At 39.9% G+C, this 21810-nt stretch overlaps 1 protein-coding gene across 8 annotated transcripts in view; it reads right to left on the bottom strand.

Moving 5' to 3' along the window:
* The window catches only part of PLCH1 (phospholipase C eta 1), a 225755-nt gene that overhangs the window by 169347 nt on the left and 34598 nt on the right, over window positions 1-21810 (bottom strand). Inside the window, exon 1 of one of the 8 annotated variants that reach the window (XM_082394318.1) lies at window positions 2643-9674. The exons of the other annotated variants lie outside the window; for them this stretch is intronic. Coding sequence (XP_082250444.1) covers window positions 2643-2685 — 43 coding nt within the window. The 5' untranslated portion in view covers window positions 2686-9674. Of the gene's footprint in view, window positions 1-2642; window positions 9675-21810 lie in introns of those variants that run through there. 8 annotated transcript variants of the gene reach the window in all.

The following is a 21810-nucleotide window of genomic DNA, read 5'->3' as shown; positions in this document are numbered from 1 at the left end:
CAGTTAAGAATTCCACAAGGACCTCTCAGTTTTCCCCTCCTTAAAAATGGCCTTGAACAAAGAATTCAAATGACGCAAGATGAGAGAGATCACAAATATCTACATGTTTAGCATCTGCTAAAAGCAAAAATCTGTATTTGAAGAGAGTGGGTCCAGCCATCATGATCTGGGAATTGGAGGGCCTGATTCCAGTCACAGATCTGATCCATGTCTTAAGAGAAAATTGCACAGCCTTTTTTTTCTCCTTTAAAAAGAGAAAGATTATTATGGTTTCTTCCTGCTTTAGGAATCTAGGACTCACTCTTACATTGACACCAGCCCTTCCATAAGGCATTCAAACACAGCACGCACACTGCTGGCATGTAGGTTATATTAAGCCAAGGGGAAAATTAGTAGCAGATGGTACCAAGGTTCTAGGTCAAAGTGCTTTTGATTTGCACTCCAGAACAAATGCAAATTCTTTTCAACTAAAGCAGACAGAATATGCATTATCCTTATTTTCATGACTGTATCATTTTCCATTTCTGTCGTCCTTTTCCATCTTCCAAATGCTTTCAGAGACATTATACCAGTAATTCTTGTAACAACCTTGTTAAGTAAAGCAAGAAAGCAGTGTTCTCTCTTGTTACTAAAAAGGAAACTGGGGTCCCTAGACATGATGAGATTATAAAACACTTGCCTTACATGTCCAAAGCTTGCTCTGACTTCTGTTTTTATGCTGCAAATCAAGTCCCTTACATATTCAGTGTTGTTTTAAGAATCAATAAAGATGCCTTCTAATTCGGAGGTTTATAGTACGTTGCATTAAATTACAAGGCAAATGATAACAATAAGAATAATTCCCTAAGGATATGCACAAATACAAAATGTAAGAGCAAACATGAGTTTTACACTTAATAGATGTTTTAAGACTAAGGATATACCATCAAAACTCAGGTTTCTTCTTTCTGGTCTTCCTGCCTCTGAATGAACATTTTTCAACTTCGTACCCCCATAAATTGAAATCACATCCACTGACATTACTGTTAAATAATGCAACTCAGATTTCAAGAGAATTCAGAATCTATTAATTTCACACACTTTGAAATGGAGTTGATCTGTATAATTTAAAAGGTTCCACTTCATAGTGATTTGGAATTCAGAAGAAAGATTTATTCTTAAAAAGTCTTGCTACCCACTAAGATGATTTTAATACCAAGATGGACAGTCCATAAAGAAAATTTTTCACTCAGCAAAATAAATCATTAAAATGAATAAATGAAAATCTATTAAGTAAAATATGAAGTATATGCCCATTTAAAAAATCTCTAGTAAGACCATCTCTATGTGACTACATCTACCTTCAAACAAGACACCTTACATTTGTCAACTTTAAAAGCTTATCTGACTAGAAAAATTCATTCAAATTTCCATTAGGTTTAAGAATCAAAGCTTAATTTTAACTTTAATCCTAAAGATTACTTTATGTGATAAAAGTAATAGAAGTCATTTTCATCATTACTTCCATGATGTGTAAAGCAAGACAATTCTGCTGCTATGCTATGCCATTCAATTGACTCCCACGTTCAGCATACAAAAGAGTTTCCAAACATATTAAAAGATAAAACTCTAATGGAAAACCCTTCTGACAAACTGCATACTGAGTAAACCAAATCCTACCCTATTTCTGTATAAAAGCTCCTTCCTAAGTCTTAGAAAAGTCAGTTATACCCAGAAAACCTCAACCATGGTTTAATTTATATTTTGAATAAAAAGCAAGCATCCCTGCTGGTACTGCAAACATGGCACATTGAAGTTGATATCATCAACTAGCACCAACCTCCAGACAGGCTCTCAGATGTAGCATTCACATGATAAAGTTACATTTGAGTAGACGCACATAAATAATCTAAATAGCTGACAAATTTCAGTTTGAAGACAAGTTCAGAAGACATTTCTTGACATGTCATTTATTCTGTCTGACCAGGCAGGAACATTTCTTATAATTCAAAAACAATCTCCATATATTTCAAATTTCCGATCTCCTAACTCATACTTTAAAATGTGTTTTTCATGCAGGGGAGCTGACAGATAGCCTCTGAGAACATGATACATGGATTCTGCCTCCATTTTATCCAGGCTGAATACTTATGCCATTTCATTTTCAAAAGCTAATTATTTTCACTCTTCATGACTATCTTTAATTGATACAAATTGGGAATGATTTTGTCCAGATTAATGTAGGAAGTTAAAATAGAGTTTTAGCCATCATTATTCAAACTGAATAAGACTAGACAATGTTTAAATTAAAACCCACTGTTTATAAGTATCAGACAAATGAGATTTTTAAGCATGTCTGTATCCTTGACTTATATCCTAAGAATACAAATGGTTTTGTCACTGACCACTTTACTATAATGATACACTTCCAATTTGTCAGCATGCAAATTCTACCATTATAAAAGTACACATTGGCAAGAAAAAAAGACTAATCAAAAATACTTTGTTACCTTTTCCTCTCATATTGAAATACAATACCTCAAATATGTTGTCAAGAGTTCAAATAAATCTTTAACTTAACTCGACATGAAATAAAATGACATGTATAGCATCTTTTACTAGGACTATTACACTTACCTTAAAATTGGTAGTATGACTCTTACCTTTTTCTGGACTTAAGTTTTTATACACTTCAAGGTCTGCCATTAAATTTAATATTGTTAAACATTATTGGCAAGAGCAGTAAAATTTCTCTCTAAAGGCAAAGCCTTTTCCTGATACACATCTCCAAAAGGGAAAAAGAAAAAAAAAGGCAAAGAAATCCTTAGCAGCCCCAAGAACTTGACTCATGTTGCCCTTTATGGCATGATGAGGTCTTCACAATTCAGGCTTTACAGTGTGGAAAAAATAAATCCATGAGATATGATTACAGAACTTTGTCCCAAAGTGAAAAGCACAGCCAGATAAGAACACTAGGAGCATCTGCTCAGGGCTGCCGCTATTGTGGGAATGCAGGCACTGTGGCTACTTTGGGTATGAGACATGCATGCTTAGTGCAGCGCTGAGAGCCCTCAAGGCATCATGCACATTTAATGTCTGGGAAGTGTAGGTCTTTAACCAGCAAAGAAACCTCCTCACCTACAGAGGCCACTGAGAAACACTGATTACCATGGTAGTGACGCAGGCTGAATGCAGAAAATGAATGCACACACACAGAGACACACTGAAGCACACACAGACACGCACACACTCTCGGAAGCAAACATCACTCCATTTGAGGCGAAAACAATCCACTGAAAATAAGCTACGTGTGGTCCTCTACACTGCACACTGCGTTTGTGCCAGTCAGGTTAAGCACGTATGTACTGGCAGTGTTGAAGCTTTTCCTTGATTTTTGTCCTGATTCCACACACAAACACAGCAACGATCACAGAAAAGACTGGCGTGTTTCCAACTTAGAATGAATGAGGTTACAGTAAAAAAAAAACACTTAGGCAGTGAGGGTTACTTCTCAGGTAAAAAGCATATCCCTGTGGGCAATGTAAGTAGCATGAATGGGTCTGAAACAGCCAGTTTTTAGTGAATGAACCAGCATGTTATCAGAGGACAATTTTCCCTCAAGTATACAAAAGCATTATTTGCATGTTTTAATCCACTTCTTCACAGAGACAGGCAGAAAGACAGGTAGATATTTCAAAAACAATTTACTATAGTCTTGTATTTAAGCGTTGTAACTAGGTCTCTTCATCTTGAGCATTAACTCCCTTACTCCCAGAATTCTCTATCTAGTATCAACCCCTCTTACCATTTTCTTCTTCAGGGCTTCAGATGTGGCCCCTGAGACTCCCAGCACCTCCCATGCCAGTGTCAACCCCTTTACTCTATTCTCATCAGGACCACCCAGCCCAGACTCCTAACCGACCCCTCTCCTCTAAGATGCAAAGCTCTACCCCAATTCCCATTCACTTGTTTCCCAACTGGCATACCCCTCAGCCAATTTGCAAACCCCACTATTTACTCTTAAATACTCCTGAGAAATTTGAATTTCAAAGGTGTGTGTGTGGGTATAAACAATTAAAACATCCTCTGGCAAGATTTTATCTGGCATACATATATACACAACTATACAAAACAGCAGTTAAGGGTTTAAGAGCCTATGGGGACTTCCCTGGTGGCACAGTAGTTAAGACTTCGCGCTCCCAATGCAGGGGACCCGGGTTCGATCCCTGATCCAGGAACTAGATCCCACATGCATGCCTCAACTAAGAGTTTGTATGCCACAACTAAGGAGCCCCCCAGCCGCAACTAAGACCAGACGCAACCAAATAAATAAATAAATAAATACTTTAAAAAAAAAAAAAGGAGTTTAAGACCCCAGGTTTCCCTGGGTTCAAATACTGACTCTGCCACCAACTAGCTGTGTGACCTTGGGCAAGTTACTTAAAATCTTTGCTCCTTGGTTTCCTTATTTGTACGGTAGGCATATTAATAGTTCCCACTTCAAAGTGTTACTGCAAAATTTTAATACATATAAAGTGCTTAGACTCACAATTATTTTATATTATCATTGTTATGCTATTATAATTAGTCTGGAAATCCTTTACATCGACCCAGAAAAGAAGTGGATTTTATTGTTTAATCTGAACTAACCAGGACTTTGAACACACAGTAGCACCCCAAAATTTGAGATATCTCAGAAATACTCCTGTTAAATAATTCAAATAATTAATACTCCTAGATAATCTTATACAAAAAGACAGTGGTTTCCGTAACACAAAATTGGTGCCAAGTGATGGATTTCTAGTTCCTTTAGCTTCCCAGAACCAAAGCTATCTGAAAAGCAAAAGGCATCTTTGGGTCAATTTCCCGCTCAATCCGGAAAAGAGATGGAAACCAAAGTGGCCCCAAGGAAGGCTTGGAAAACCTCTCTTCTTGCTTTTCCTTACAAAGATCCCCCACCACAATCTTGTGATGTCAAGAGAAGGGAGAGCGAGGGGAGGGAGCAAACTGCACCTCACCCTCCTCATCCACAGGGGAGTCTTTTCCTCCCAAAAAGTTCTCCAGCCCTCTCGCCCTAGGCTCCTCCTTGGAAAAGCTTGTGTACGGGTTAGATATGGAGCCCAACAGCACAGCAATGGGCAGTGCTTTGCGTTTATCCTGAGTGGCTCTGGGGCACCCTCAAGGGCCAAGCCAGATACCCAGTGTGAGCGCTCAGTGGCTCCACAGGGCAGGTAGATGACTTTTATTTTTTATTTTTATTTTTTTTTAAATGTATTTATTTATTTTTTGGCTGCATTGGGTCCTCGTTGCTGTGCACGGGCTTTCTCTAGTTGTGGTGAGCGGGGGCTACTCTTCGTTGCGGTTCGCAGTCTTCTCGTTGCGGTGGCTTCACTTGTTGCGGAGCACGGGTTCTAGGCACGTGGGCTTCAGTAGTTGTGGCACGCGGGCTCAGTAGTTGTGGCTTGCGGGCTCTAGAGCACAGGCTCAGTAGTTGTGGTGCATGGGCTTAGTTGCTCCGTGGCATGTGGGATCTTCCCGGACCAGGGCTCGAACCCACGTCCCCTGCATTGGCAGGCGGATTCTTAACCACTGCGCTACCAGGGAAGCCCTAGATGACTTTTAAAAAGCAGGCATGGCCCATGAGTATGCATTTGACCACCAAGGAACCCTCATGGATTTTTTGAGAGCCCAGAAATGTCGACCCCTTTTTAAATACCCAATGTCTCAGCAGCAGTAAATAACCTTCTGTGCAGCCCATTCAAAAAAAATCATAAAACAAACACCAATTCTAAAGTCAGCAGGGGCACTGGATGACACAAACACGGCAGCCACGTCACTTAATGAGTCAACGATTATAAAAGCTACCATTTACCGAAGACCACTACACAAACATGCCCTTCTCTAAATCTTCATGAAACTTCTGCAAGGAGATATATTAAGATCCAAGAAAAATATTCAAGTGGACAAGATGTGCTAGAACAAAAATTCAAACTCAGGCCAACTCTAGATCCGGGCCCTTCCCACCAGCTCCACGCTTCAGGTCATGGGAACCATCTGCAAGATTTCAGGCCTGATTTCAGAATTCCTTGCTTTTCCCAGTTAGAGAATATTCCCACACAATGCCAGAGCTGTTAGGGCCTCTGGCATAGGAGCTTAAAAGGAAAAATAGCCTGTAAAACCCAAAATAATCCCAAATTACCCATTCAATTTTTTAAAGTATATTCACAATTTTGTTTACAACATGCAAAGTAGCACAAAAGTAAGTGGAGAGCAGCAGTAGCTTCTCAGTGTAAGAGCCTCCGGGTGGTGCCCAGCCTGGACCTTCCACAGACCCTGTCCTCTGGCTCTTCATTCAAAGCACCTAGGTAACTTGGTGAGGAGTGGATTTCACAGGAACTTTCACACACCGCTAATGTATTATAAACTGAGATCATGAATCGTAACAAACTTAATGAGAAGTCAGTCATCAGGCAAGATGCAGCAAGTTTCGTAAAAATGTTTGTACTTATTTTAGTCAATAATCATTATAGCTAGAAAGCTATCATAAAGCAATCACCAGAAATATAAAAATCTATGTACAAGGATATTTCCTTAGTATTAGTTATAATAGTAAATAACTAAAGCTAAATGCCTATCAACAAGGGAATGATTAAATAAAATATATATTCATGCTTTGGAATACTATCTAGCCATTAACAATGTTTTTAAGACACTGCAACTACCTAGAGAATGTTTGACAAGCTATGTGAAAAAAGGATCCAAACTAAATATACGAGTTTAATTATGTAAAATACATGTGTATAGAAACACAGAATAAAGGACTAGAAAAAACATGTGAAAAAGATTAACAATGGAACCTCCAAGTGTTCTTATTTTCTTCTGAAATTTAACTATATTGTAATTTTTTAGAATCAGCATTTCTTTCTTTTATTCAGGGAAAAAAAATTTTTTTTTTTTTTTTTTTTACAGTGTAGCCAGTTTAGTAACACTCAACTAGGGAGGAGATAATCCTTTCCCACTGTGTTGAAACGATGGAGAATTTTGAGGATTACTAACATTTCTGAAGCACTTTACTATGTTTCAGACACTGCTCCTAGCATTGTACACACCTTATTTAATCCTTATGGTGTCCCTGTGAGTGAATTCGGTATAATCCTTTCTTCAGCTTCAGATGTGAAAACTGAAGCAGAGATAAGTAACTTCCCTGAGCTGGCACAGCAAATGAGTGATAGACATAGGCTTTGAATGCCCACTGTCTGTCTCCAGGGCCAGTACTCTTCACCAGATAAGGTAACACAGAGATCTTGAGCATGTCATATATAGCCTGCTAACTGTTTTTTTCATCTGAAAGCCCCGTGGAACAATAAAAGGAGCTACTAGAGCTTAAATCCTTTCAGAAAATTTCACTGTGCACTCAACTACACAGGAAACCCAAAGTCCTCAAAATAAGTCACATAGCAAAATCACCAGTGTAACTACACAAACACATGAAACCCCAAAACAAGAATCCTACACATACGTACAAACCAAAAAAGCTAGATGTGGGGAAATTCCCACATAGATGCTTCAGGGAGGTGTTCCCAGGATGAGCAAGCACATTTGCTTCCAGAAAACAGAGGGTACCTACCACTGCAGCACTGTCCTGTGTGAGCCCCCCTGCTTAGCCCCAAGCTGTTCCAGGTCATTCTGGGGACTCTGGGCACCAGTCCTTCATCAAAATCCCCCGACTACTCAGGGCCTTCTGTACTCAACTAGCTGTCCTGAGCAATATCTGGCTTTTAAGTAGAGGCACCACCATCCCATTACTTGGCCTATGTGAATCACAGAGATTTAAAAAAAAAAAAAAAAAAAAAAAAAAGCAGCTAACTGAAGGGTAGAGACTTTAGCCTGTGAGTGTCTATTAATCTATGGGTTGGCACTGAAAATCTGCTCTCAGTTTCTATTTACAATGGACTCAACTCACTAGATTAAAGCTGCTGCAGTCACTGCAAATTTGGAGTTAAATGGATTAAAAAGAGTAGAGATCATATATCAATTCAAACAAACCAGCACAGTGCATGCCTGTGGCCTATTCATCACCAGTGCATTTGAGGGAATCGCCATTATGTAAAGCTCAGAAACCCCTGTCAGGAATATGCTGAAAAACTGCTAGAACTTTTCCATCCAGTCCCATGGAACAAAATGAAATGCTACCATGAGTTCATTTTCAAAGGAAGAGTTAAGGCGCTCCAGAGACAAAGGTGTACACGAAGTACCAATACATTCAATAGCAATGATAATGATAACCTCATGCTCGTCCTGCATACCGTGCATACGTGCTTAATAGCTTATTGCCAGCCATCATCAATTGCTAGACAACAGAGTATAACCAAAAACTTAAATTGCAAGCCCAGTATACAACAAAAATTTCAGCTGAGAGCAGAGGTAGAACTGTAGGTTTCCATCCAGCGCCTGTTAAACTAATACTGAGAATGGCAGAAACAAGGGTTTTATTTAGACAGCAGGATTAACATGGCTGTTTATCCAACATCGAAGAGAATAACTACACATTCTAATGATATAGAACACGTCCTATAGATCACACATGCTTGCCAAGTAAACCAATTTGGACTTCCCCTACATTAGAAACCTGACACACATCAGTAGGCAGCAATTGCTACACATTTTTAAGCATCTGAATTCCAAAACAAACTGAGTATTACCCGTATTTAATTTCGCTATGTTCCACGGGACAGAGGGGAGCCACACTTTAGGCCGACAGTTCTTTGAAATGATGCCTCCTTGATGATTTATTGATCTCCCGTTCAAGACTCTTGGCTTTAAAATAAAACTCTCATTTTTTTTTGAAAGACTTGACTATTTGTTGGTCATGTCACTTTAAATTTTATGGGTTAGCATAAAAATTTATAGGCACATCACTGTCAGTTTGATGATGATGTCAATATAATTCAAAATAAAATCCCTAGTAGGCTCAGAGCTTGATTTCAGCTTGAGCTATCCATGAAAACAACTGAGACCTCACGGGCAGGATCTTATTCACTGGCCCTGTAAGAAACCCAAGAGCTTGCAGCCAGTGATCATATACAGCACTTGAACTGGTTTTGATAGAGACTTGAGAAATGTGAAAATTCAATTGACACTGGGGTTTCATGAACTCATACCCAGATATAAACAAAGGTAGCTGGACTTTATAAATCAGCATCAACTCTTTGGATATCTACCATCAGTTCTGATCAGTGTTAATTATAACATTAATAGAGGGGAATTAACCAGAGATAGGTAGGCACGTGGGAATCGCTAATGGTTGTTGACAGTGACATATATTAAAACAAGTATCTACCCTGAGGGCTAACGCTTTAATTAAATTCTCAAGATTGAAGTAGTGACATATTCAACCTCCCCCACAGCACTCAGGAGGCACTTGTACCTTGAACAGAAGCCCCTTAAACTTCTCCCGTGGGAGGAGGAGCTGGACAGATTGAGTGTAAAAGTCCGGAAGAAACCCTAAGTGCTTGTACTCTCCAGCTAAGGGAGGACTGTTTTCTTATACAATAACCATGCTTGTGCGTATCTGATATTTTCTTTTTTAATAAATTTAATTTATTTATTTATTTTTGGCTGTGTTGGGTCTTCATTGCTGCGCACGGGCTTTCTCTAGTTGCGGCGAGCAGGGGCTGTTCTTTGTTGCGGCACATGGGCTTATTGCGGTGGCTTCTCTTGTGGAGCACGGGCTCTAGGCACGCGGGCTTCAGTAGTTGTGGCTCGCGGGCTCTAGAGCATAGGCTCACAGTAGTTGAGGCACATGGGCTTAGTTGCTCCGCGGCATGTGGGAGCTTCCGGGACCAGGGCTCGAACCTGTGTCGCCTGCACTGGCAGGCGGATTCTTAGCCACTATGCCACCAGGGAAGTCCCAGTATCTGATATTTTAATAGAGGAAATTTTTCCATGCTTTAACCTGACGTCCCTGGGTCTACTAAAAGGTAAATGATATTATGTGCCGGGCCTTGCTTGGCTTACAGCCAGTTAAAGAAGGATTACAATATGAGCATTCAAATGGGAGGCACATGTGGTCATCATAACGCAACCCCCTTATCTGGTGATACTGAACCCCTGAACACTATATATACAGACTGATCCCATGAGGAATGCAAACATAAAGATAACTATGAGGAGAGAGGAGTGGGGTAAAGGAGATTCTAGATTAAGAAACAACCTCCTTCTATACAAAGCTCTTCTGAGTACAGAGAGTTGAGAGTAACTCAGGTGCCCAGAATACAGAGTCAGTAGCCACAAAAGTTCAGGCGCAAGAGACAGAAGCCACAGTTCTGTAAAGTCTCTCACAGGCCAGCCCAAGCCAAGGCCTGGCTAAGGAGGGGCCAGACCCCAAGGCTCCATCAGCATAGCAAGCTGGCTTCAGGGCTGTTGACCTTTGCGCAGCTGACCAGAGACTCTCCAGAGAACAGGAAGCTGGTCTCCAGAAGAGCTGGATGGACATTCACCCCCCTGAAGGACAGAAAAAGAGATGCACTCCTGGGCTTCCCTGGTGGCTCAGTGGTTGAGAGTCTGCCTGCCAATGCAGGGGACACAGATTAGAGCCCTGGTCTGGGAAGATCTCACATGCCGCGGAGCAGCTAAGCCCGTGAGCCACAACTACTGAGTCTGCGCGTCTGGAGCCTGTGCTCCGCAACAAGAGAGGCCGCGATGGTGAGAGGCATGCGTACCGCGATGAAGAGTGGCCCCCGCTCGCCGCAACTAGAGAGAGCCCGCGCACAGAAAAGAAGACCCAACACAGCCAAAAATAAATAAATTAATTAATTAATAATAAAGTGATTAAAAAAAAAAAGAGATGCACTCCTCTGAAAATCTAATCCTGTCATGGCTGAGGAGGACATGTTCATAACACAACATGACCTTTAGGGAAAGGATGACTTTAAATGACCTAGGCAGAGAGACATCACCCCCTTTCTGGAAGAAAACCAAAGTAAGAGATGGTACTGACTCCTCTGATAACAATTTTCATTATGTCACAGCACACAGAACTATCACAACAGTCTAAATTCCTAATGTAGATTACTCTACAGAAATGAAAAATCGACTCCTTTGTCTCCTTCTTGATGAAATAGAAAGTGAATGTTCTCCCAACTTCAGCAGCGCATTTTTCACACGTATTAATATTTTGTGGTCTCTCTTCCACAAGTCAAACAACTTCACTTCTTCAGCCTTTCTCCTTATTTTCCTCAACAATGATCCTGATTTATTCTTTTTATGACTAATAGCCATCCCAACAGGTAGATGGGACACAGCAAACAGAGCACCATAATGTAAGCTCCTTGACAGCAGGAATGGTGACTTCCTTGTTCACTGATGTATCCCTGGGCCTAGAATGGATCAGGCCTTAGTGACACCAAGAAGGTCTGAGCAGGAGGACCCAACCGAACACGGGAACTCAGATTCCAAACAGTTCTCCAGTTCTCAGGCAGACACTGGGAATAAAGCAGGACCTGGACCCCAAATGATGACAGAGGGACTCCAAAAGCTAGGAGCATGAAGGAAACCAGTTGCTGGAATTGTGATATACAGTAAGGGCGAATGAGGGAGTGACCACAGGCAGCCTTTTTCTACAAATATAGGAGAAGATTAATATAGAAACTACTCATAGGCAGTTCCTTTGAGACAAAAATTACTGATTTATTAAAGTTTCCCAAATGGCTTTCCAGTTAACACTTTACCCCAGGAATTTAAGATGAAAGAGAGCCAGCCTGTGGTACCAAAAAGAAGGTAGAATTCCTAAGGAGAAAAACAGAAAGGACAGGTCAAGTCCAAATCCAGAAATAATTAAACACAGTGCAGGGAGAGTTGCAGGCATGGAATAACTGGAAGCGATGTGACAGCCATTGGATATGGGATCAAGAAGACCTGAGGTCAAATCTGGGTTCCACCAGGTAGCTCAGCAATCTGAGCCAAGTTATTTTAAGTCCCTCAAAGCCTCAGTTTCCTCATCTCCAACAGTACCTACAATAACATATGCAAAAGCTCCTAGCCCAGTACAGAAAGACGCTAATCAGGACCAGCTATATAATCTGCAAGTTCAGTGCGAAATGTAAATATGGGGCTTTCCCCCAAAAATAAAGAATTTTAAGACAACAACAGCAGAGCATTCAACTAAGCACAGGGTCCTTCTAAGGCACAGATCACACACAAGTGAAGCGGGCCCTCACCCTAAGAACTTGGTAGGTTTTGTGATGCTGTAACATTTTCTCCATGTTTGTTACTCTCCTTCTCCCTTCTCTGTTTCCCTATAGATATCGGTTGAAAAAAAGTTCTTTCAAAAATAAAGGACCTTAAAAAGAAATTAGACAGACTTATCGATGTTGAATTTACTTAGGTTAATAACTGTACCCTGCTTATGTAAGAGAATATTCCTATTGTTAGGAAATTCACAATGAGGTATTTGGGGCAAAGAGCTATGAGGTAGGCAACTTATTCTCAAATTATTCAGAAAAAATAAGTGTGTGTGTGTGGAAAGAGAGGGTGTGCAAGCATACAGTGATAAAGCAAATGGGGTAAAATTCAACAGTAAATAAATCTGGGTAAAGGATATATGGAGGTTCTTTGTTGCATATTCTTGCAACTTTTCTATGAAGATAAAATTATTTCCAAAGAAAAAGCTAATGTAACATAAAGGTCCCATGTGAGCTCTGGGGGAGAAGAGGGAAGAAGAGGGTAACAGCAAAGAGAGGCAAGATTGAAAGCTCTGTTTAGATAGGGGCTGTTTCTTCTTTGTTAACTGCTAAATCCTCAGCACAGAACCTAGGTCAATAAATATTTAAGGCAGGAAGGAGAAAAGGGCAAACATCCCATGGGGAATAAGGGCTCAAGGACAAATGATTGATGGTTACACCAGCACTTGGGAATCAGCGAGCTGCCTCTGTTTAGAATGAGACCAAGGAATCTCAACCAGAGGCACATGGTGTGACATGGTGTATACCGCACACTGCACTACCAGGGCCTTGGTTCTCACTGCTTACTAAGAGTTCGGTTAGATCCAGCTTGGGCCCACCATTTAACCTTCCCAGGCTTCAGGGTCCTCACTGATGAAATGTGGAAAGTTACTAACCCATTCACCAAGTACTTACCGGATGTCTCCCATAGGCCAGGCCCTCAAGTCATGTTCCCTGTTCTCTAGAGCTTTCATTCTAGAAGGGATCTCACAACTGACTGCATTAAATAATTTCTTGATGTCTCTTCCAGCCCTGAAAATTCTATGCAAAAATTCTGGGGCTTTTTACTTCAAAAATGAGAATGAATATTATAGTTTAACCACTCTCTAAAGTACTCATAATAAATGCATACTCTCTTAAAAGTGAAAATATACTCAGATGCCCTATGTTCATAACTTAAAAGAAGTCTGTATACACAGGCAGGGAAATGCCTAAGAGCATATATAATTAAGCCTTCTGCAAATGATCAAGTTGATTTTAGTTGCCAAAATTCTCGTTCCTTGACAAGTTATATAAATAGCAAGAATTTCAAAAATCTAACAGAGCTCTGTAGATAGAAAAAACATTATAAAGATAGAAATACATTTTTAAAAGCAATAAATTTATCAATGAGAAAAACAACTTTGTAGTGTAGATTAATGATTAGTATTAAAATTACAGCATCGAAAGTATTTTAATTTTCTGCTTCATCAGTCCTCTTCATTCACAGTCAACTAGCACAAAAATGGTTACAAAGGTTAATTTTGTTAAAGACCTTGGAGAAAAGAGGAAAGAATTGCTCCTTCATGAATACTAAAGATAATAAAATAGGAAACCAATAACAGTTTATCACTTTATATAAATTAATCTAATTTAGAAACAATTTAGTACTATGATTTATGCAGAACTTGTTATCTAGCCAAGAAAAATTTTTATATCACCAGTATCAGAAAACATGGTACCTACGCTTGCCAGATATTAAACATCTGCATTACTTTATACAATTTAGGAGAAATGGTAAGGGTAGAGGATCAAAAATATAATTATGAGATTCAAAGAGATCAAAGTAAGAGGCATATGATAATATTATTTCCCAGATGGGTTCTCAGGAGCTAAAATAAGAGTACACATCTACGAAAGATGGCTGCAATCACAGGCTGCAAGTTGAGGTAACTGAAACTGAGTATTTGTCCTTGAAAAACAACCATTCTCCTGACACTAACGTAATTCACAAAGATCTGGACACTCTTACTATTTCTTGGTAGATGCAAAGAGGGACCACTAAAGAGTTAACTTCCACAACTAAAGGCTATTCATCTGTGGTTTTACAAAGCAGCAGCTTTAAACGTTTTATTACTAGAAATGAAAAACGTTCTAAATGTCCTTTGGATTCATGGAGTCAACACTTGATCAGATAGTAAATTACCAGATAGTGAAATCATTACTTGATCTAAATGCTACATGGATTATATGACTTTATTTGTAAAGTTCAGCACCTGGTTCCCCACAGAGAGTTAATAATCATTTATTAGCCATGAAGACAAAGGAAGTCAGTTGGATGCCACCAGGTGAGGAGAGCCCTGTCTCACAGAACCCTGCTGCCCTCAGAGATGGAGAAACCAGGGCGGTGCTCAGTACGCCCCCTCCTCCAGCAGCTCTGCAATGAATACTTCACACTCACCTGGCCAACACACAGAGGCTTTAAAATGCTTTCATGTAAAATTGTTTTTATGTCACAATAGTCCAATGCTATAAAGATGTAACCATTTCCAATAATCAGAAAATGCAGAGATTTGTGAGACTGATCCCACAGAAAATCCACTTACCATTTCATAATATTTAGCTCAGATCATAAAGACCAGCTGAGTTGGAATGGCAGAATGTTGGCTTTTAGAATTAACCCTGCAACTAGCTGGTTGAATATGAATATGCTTTCTCATCTCTAAAAGGAGAGTGGTTTTAGTCAAAGGTTTATAATGTTCCAAAGGGGCAAGTAACAGATTGCTTTGAAATATGATGAAAGCTAAGGACTTTGTTCATAGGAGGGGGATGAACAAATGTATATGCATATATACACAGAGTGTTTGGAATGATATTTTCAGAGATTTCACAGCTTCCTGAAGCCCAGCTAGAGGTTCTGTTCAGAATTCCCCAATCAGATGGCTTCTCAAGTCCTTTCTAGTTCTGCTATGCCATGCACACTGCAGACCAGGGTGTTGCTTACATCTTTAACTATATACACAAGTTTCCATCCTCTAAATGTGTTGGTTTGTGGGAGTTATTCTCTTCCCTCTAACCCCATTCCTCTTCCACCAGTTCCTTGAAGAATAAGGACTAACCCCTCACTCATGAGGACTCACACCCAAGCCCAGTGGGTCTCTCAGAGCAGCACTGCCCACACTTTACTGTACACTCAATCACCTGGAGATCTGGGGAAGATGCAGATTCCAATACAGCAGGTCCCAGGTGGGGCTGAGTCTGCATTTCTAACAAGCTCCCAGGGACCACTCCAGTAGATACCAGCTCTCAGCCCCTACCCCAGTTCCCTAAGCTCCCTTCTCAGCCTGAGGGCAGCTCACCATGGTGTTTCTGTGGAGTTCTCTAGTGACCTCTAAAAGGTCTGAAGTTCTTTTAAAACATTCGAATCCATCCTACCCATCCCCAAATCCGAACTGCTTTAAAAGAAAAGACTTTGTGTAACACATCATTGTGTCACAATAGTGGAAACACTCTGGATTTTAGAGTATGACAAACCTGGGTTTGAACACCATAACCTAACAATGTGGTTTTTGGCAAAATGTTTACCTCTCTGAGTTTCATCCCTAAAACTGTCCTGATGAAAGACTTAAAAGCGATAACGCTGGATGCAAACTATTATATATAGGATGGATAAACAACAAGGTCCTACTGTATAGCACAGGGAACTATATTCAATATCCTGTGATAAACCATAATGGAAAAGAATATGAAAAAGAATATATATATTTGTAACTGAGTCACTTTGCTGTACAGCAGAAATTAACACAATATTGTAAATCTTCTATAAAATTTCTTTAAAAGAGATAATGCTAGTAAAGCAACCAGCATCGCCAGTCCTAATGATAACCTTGATTCAGCATCAGCGCTAACATTTCCTGATGGTGCCCCAAGAATACTGGAATACAGAATCCACCGATTCCTCCTGACAAGGTCTAAACTTAGTTATCTTAACATTGACCCCAAATTCCTCTTTGTGTTCCCCATATGATTCCAATGTGCAAAGAAGGAACTATCATGCAAAACAAGAGTGATCTGAGAAGACAAGATTTTTCCTTCACAACTCTGAACTTCTAGGAATAACATAGGGACACTGAGAATCAGTCTTCTCACATGTGAAGTGATGAAGGCAGAACATATGTCTACAGGGGCTGACAAAGTTTGCCTTAGTTTTCCAGGGTAGATAGACAAACACAATTCTAATAATACTCAAGATTAATCTGATGTACTCCAAATGATGGTACTGATCTCCCAATTCCTGGGCTTCATATTTATTTCTGCATCCATCCTTTAATTTATCCTGTTGTGAACTGTGTAGTCTTCATTATGGATTAATCAAAACAAAACACTTCATACATTCTGCTCCCTGTTGTTAAGAATCTTCCCAAAGTATTTCTGTTTACCATCAGGAGGCCATGGATAACCTTGTGAAGTCAGTTAAGGCTAAAAGGTATATATTTGTATCATGCAACAAATATATCAGCTGTAATGTTAAGACAAGTCATACTTAAAGGGCACTAAGAAAGCATGATATTAAAAGGAATAGGAAATAAATCTGTTGGAAAAAAATGACCATATGAAGGTGAGCATATCACTTGCCCCTCCCACTCCTCTGCATAAAATCAAGAGTTTCATGCATCACTTTTGCTCAAACTAGCAAATAATTACATACTGTTCTAAATCAGTAAATTAATTCGATTTAGTTTACTGATTAGATCAATATTTTAGTAAGTCAACAATTTTAGCCCAGTGATTCTCACCCCTCACAGTACATCAAAATCACCTGAAGTTAAACAGAAAGATACATATATAAGGAATGAAAGGATAACCACACAGGCGCCCACCCCAACCCGCCTAGAGATGATTTAACTAGGATCGGGTAGAACCCAACCACCAGTATTTTTTAAGCACCCCAGCAGATTCTAATGTATAACTAGAGTTAAGAATCACTACTTAGGACTTCCCTGGTGGCGCAGTGGTTAAGAATCCTCCTGCCAGTGCAGGGGACACGGGTTCGATCCCTGGTTTGGGAAGATCCCACATGCCGCGGAGCAACTAAACCCGTGCACCACAACTACTGAGCCCAGGCGACACAACTACTGAAGCGGGCACGCCTAGAGCCGGTGCTCCGCAACAAGAGAAGTCGCTGCAATGAGAAGCCCGCACGCCACAATGAAAAGTAGCCCCCGCTCACAGCAACTAAAGAAAACCCTCGCGCAGCAACGAAGACCCAACGCAGCCTAAATAAATAAATTATTAAAAAAAAAAGAATCACTACTTAGTCTTTGGTTTTTAAATCACTTTAAGAAAGTACAGACTTAAAACACATACTGAGATTATAGATTATTTCTTCCTATTTCTTTAGTCTTTTCTATACTCTCCAACTTTTCAATGGTGAACTTGTACTGCTATCAGAAAAAAATTAAGTGAAAAAAATTTTATAGAAAACCAGCATCCACAAAATGCCAAGCATAAATGACTCCTACATTTTCTGCTTCTATGTTCAAACACATACTTGCATCCATATTCTTATGAGATGTCCCCCCTTGCATACCTTCAAGATTCAGTATAAAATAGGCTATCATCACAGAAAAATAACCATTATCAAATTCATGAATTCTATAGTTCCATTGAGAGAATATGTATTTGCCACCTTAAGTCTGGAGTATTCAACACACCAGAATCTAATTGGTTGCCCATCGGAATTACCTGAAGAGTTCTAAAAATTCCCCCAGGCCCTAGGCATAACCCAGACCAATTAATCAGAACCTCTGGGCTGGGACCCACACAACAGTTTTTTTAATACCCCCAGGTGATTCCAACGTGCAACCAAGTCTGGGAACCATTGGCTAAAAGAGTTAATTAATACAAGTCTCTAGAGATAAGCCTCTGCTGAAAGGTATTGAAATTCTGACACTGGTATAATTTCAAAAAATGGTCATTTGTGGATATGCATTGATATTCAATTTCAAGTTGCCAAGGAATAAAATAGGACACTAAACAATAAATGTGTGCACTGTTCTCCCTTTTAATTGGGAATAAGTTACCACCTTCTACATTCAAATACAAGAAGTTCTGAGATCACTGTTATATGTCAGTCACATATTCTGGCCAAGAAAGGAATATTGACAAGACAACATTGGACAAAAAATGTTTTCACAGATTCTACATTTATTCTACCCAAGTAGGTATTATTCTTGGGGTAACTTTGCTACCTAGAAGTCAGAAATGTACTCTCCTGTTGCTTGAGATTCTTAGATGAAAGGCCTAGATGCTCACCATTTTTCTTGTTTGTAAATCTGAAATAAAAGTGCATCTTCTTAACTTTTTTAATTTATTTATTTATTTTTGGCTGTGTTGGGTCTTCGTTTCTGTGCGAGGGCTTTCTCTAGTTGCGGCGAGCGGGGGCCACTCTTCATCGAGATGCGCGGGCCTCTCACTATCGTGGCCTCTCTTGTTGCGGAGCACGGGCTCCAGACGCGCAGGCTCAGCAGTTGTGGCTCACGGGCCCAGTTGCTCCGCGGCATGTGGGATCTTCCCAGACCAGGGCTCGAACCCGTGTCCCCTGCATTGGCAGGCAGATTCTCAACCACTGAGCCACCAGGGAAGCCCCCATCTTCTTAACTTTTAAAGAAGCTGTTTGATTATTCTCTTCATGCACCCCCAGGCCTCCTTTCCTCCTCTCTTACTGAGAAAGCTGGTGCTTTTGTTTTGGTGCATGTCTATTCTGCTCTCTGGGGTAAGAATTACCCCACAGATGACAACTCACTTCTCTGCCTGAAGATTTTCAGACTCAAGCAGCAGAGAATTTTAATAGTATGCAAAATACTGCAATTAAACATCTTTTATTAATAGGGTTATTTTAACAGGCAAAACCTGCATTTTCAGAGTTGAATAAAATAAACCCATATATAACCAACATGGAAATTCTGGAAAGTATTATTAAATGAATTCAAAAAGTCTAAGAAATTCTTTTAAAGAAATGGGTTTGTCCTTTTCCACTTTGAGGCATTATACATCTGTAATCATCTTTTCTAAAGCACACTAGGATTCTCAGCAAAGTGGGCTTTCCCTTCTCAATCTCAGGAAGGAATGGTTTAGGTGTATTCTTTTGTTCTCCAAGGCAAAAGCATGAGTGAAGGGAAGAAGAGGGTCTGCAGCCAAGGGACTGATGCATTCCACAGCACAAAGACGAAAGGCCAAGAGGCACATGAAAAGATGCTCAACATCACTGATTATCAGAAAAATGCAATACAATGAGGTGTCACCTCACACCAGTCAGAATGGCCAATGTCAAAAAACCTACAAACAATAAATGCTGGAGAGGGTGTGGAGAAAAGAGAACCCTCTTGCTCTGTTGGTGGGAATGTAAATCGGTACAGCCACTATGGAGAACAGTATGGAGGCCCCTTAAAAAAACTAAAAATAGAGCTACCATATGATCCAGCAATCCCACTCCTGGGCAAATATCCAGAGAAAACCATAATTCGAAAAGATACATGTACCCCAATATTCATTGCAGCACTATTTACAATAGCCAGGGCATGGAAGCAACCTAAATGTCTATCAATAGAGGAATGGATAAAGAAGATGTGGTATATATAGAGAATGGAATATTACTCAGCCATAAAAAAGAATGAAATAACGTCATTTGCAGCAATGGATGGACCTAGAGATTATCATACTAAGTGAAGGAATTCAGACAGAGAAAGACAAATATCATGATATATAGCTTATATGTGGAATCTAAAAACATGGTACAAATGAACCTATTTACAAAACAGAAATAGTCACAGATGTAGAAAACAAACTTATGGTTACCAAGGTTGGTGGGGAGGGATAAATTGGGAGATTGGGATTGACATACACACACTACTATATATTAAATAGAAAATCAACAAGGACCTACTGTATAGCACAGGGAACTCTACTCAATATTGTGTAATGACCTATATGGGAAAAGAATCAGAAAAAGAGTGGATATATGTATATGTATAACTGATTGACTTTGCTGTACAGCAGAAACTAACACAACATTGTAAATCAACTATACTCCAATAAAAATTAATTTAAAAAAAAAAGATTAAAGGCCAAACTTGAGAGTGCAAAAATAATGAAACAGTAGGTGGTTCTTATCTCCCCTGTAATTAAAATGAGTGTATGCAATGCACTTTACTATGTACTGGAGATACGAGTGAGAACAGTCTCTGCTCCCCTGGAACTTAGAAGTACAAGGAGGACAAAAATTAAACTGGTTATCACAAAATTAATTGTTTTATTACAACAGTGATACTGCAATGAGGCAGCAATGCAGGGTGATAGGAGAGCATACAAAGGGGACTGACCCGGTCTGGGAAGTCAGTATAAGCTTCTCTGCAGAGGGGACCCTTATTCTGGGGTCTGAAGGATGGGGTAGCAGCCAGCTAAGCAAAGAAGGGGTAAGTTTTGTGGGTAAGGAACGGGAAGGTCAGTGTAGCTGTGGTGCAAAGAGGGAGGGGAAGCAAGAGATAAGGCTGGCAAGGCAGCCGGGTACCGGTGGGGAAGAGGGAATTCTGCTCCAGACATGCAGAGGCTGAGGACCTGCAGGCATCACTGGAGCTGTCAGGTAGGAGGATGGACATCTGGGTAAGGTGCTAAGCCAGGAATACACTGTTAGGAGCTATCGGCACATAGATGGGAGTTGAAGCTGCGGGAATGGGTGAAAAACACACTAGGCTATGGGCTTTAAATTTTTAAAAATCTGACTATCCCTTTGAAGCCAACAGTTTGCATCTGTAACAACCCCAAACATACCTGCTGAAATGAATGAGCCCTAAAAATATATAAACTATCACAGGTCCACTGGGATGACTTTTCATGTACACAGTGTAAAGGACCAAACTGGAATTTTTCATCTTTGTTTTGATAGATGGGAGACAAGGGGGTTTTGTGATTACAAATACAATCACTAATAATTATTACTGTGGTCCAAGAAAAAAATCTGGACCTTTTGTATAACTAAATTAAATAATTATGCTGCCCTGGAAGAACCCTGAATCTACCCGTGGAAAGACATTTCATCCTCCCATCAATCTCTGTGCATACATTAGGCACAGAGTAGAAATGACAACTGGGAAAATGAGAGAGCAGAGGAAAATTAATTATAATTATGGAAATGCAGCTTAAAGAACAAAGGCTTAAATTTGTAACACAGGTCTAAGGGGACATAATTCTCTTAAGTAACCACTTAAAACGTGAGAAGTCTGCAAATCTGAAGGAAAAGTTGACTGTTTATTAGATATATTTCTTCTAACTTAGTAACTAGAAAATTGGTATTCCCAAGCATAAAGGAATAAAATAATCAAGGGCCCTTCTGCTTGACTGGACTCCCAATGGCCATAGGTTTGAGAGAATTTGAGAGTCTATCGGGAAAGGCCAGCCAAGGATATCACTTAACACAACAGGCTTGTTTCAAACAACGACTAAAGCTAAAGCTTCAAAGACTGACCACTGTTAACTTCTCATCCATCAGGGCTTCCCAGGTATCCAGATCTTCAGTTTGCCATTTTGCTACGCATTCCACCGGGATCTTTTCATGCCCTCCATCATTACAGAA

The sequence above is a fragment of the Balaenoptera borealis genome (genome assembly GCF_965194805.1).
Source record: "Balaenoptera borealis genome assembly, chromosome: 5".
NCBI classification, from domain to species: domain Eukaryota; kingdom Metazoa; phylum Chordata; class Mammalia; order Artiodactyla; family Balaenopteridae; genus Balaenoptera; species Balaenoptera borealis.
Note: the sequence above shows the minus strand (reverse complement) of the source record. Positions and strands in the feature narration are given on the sequence as shown.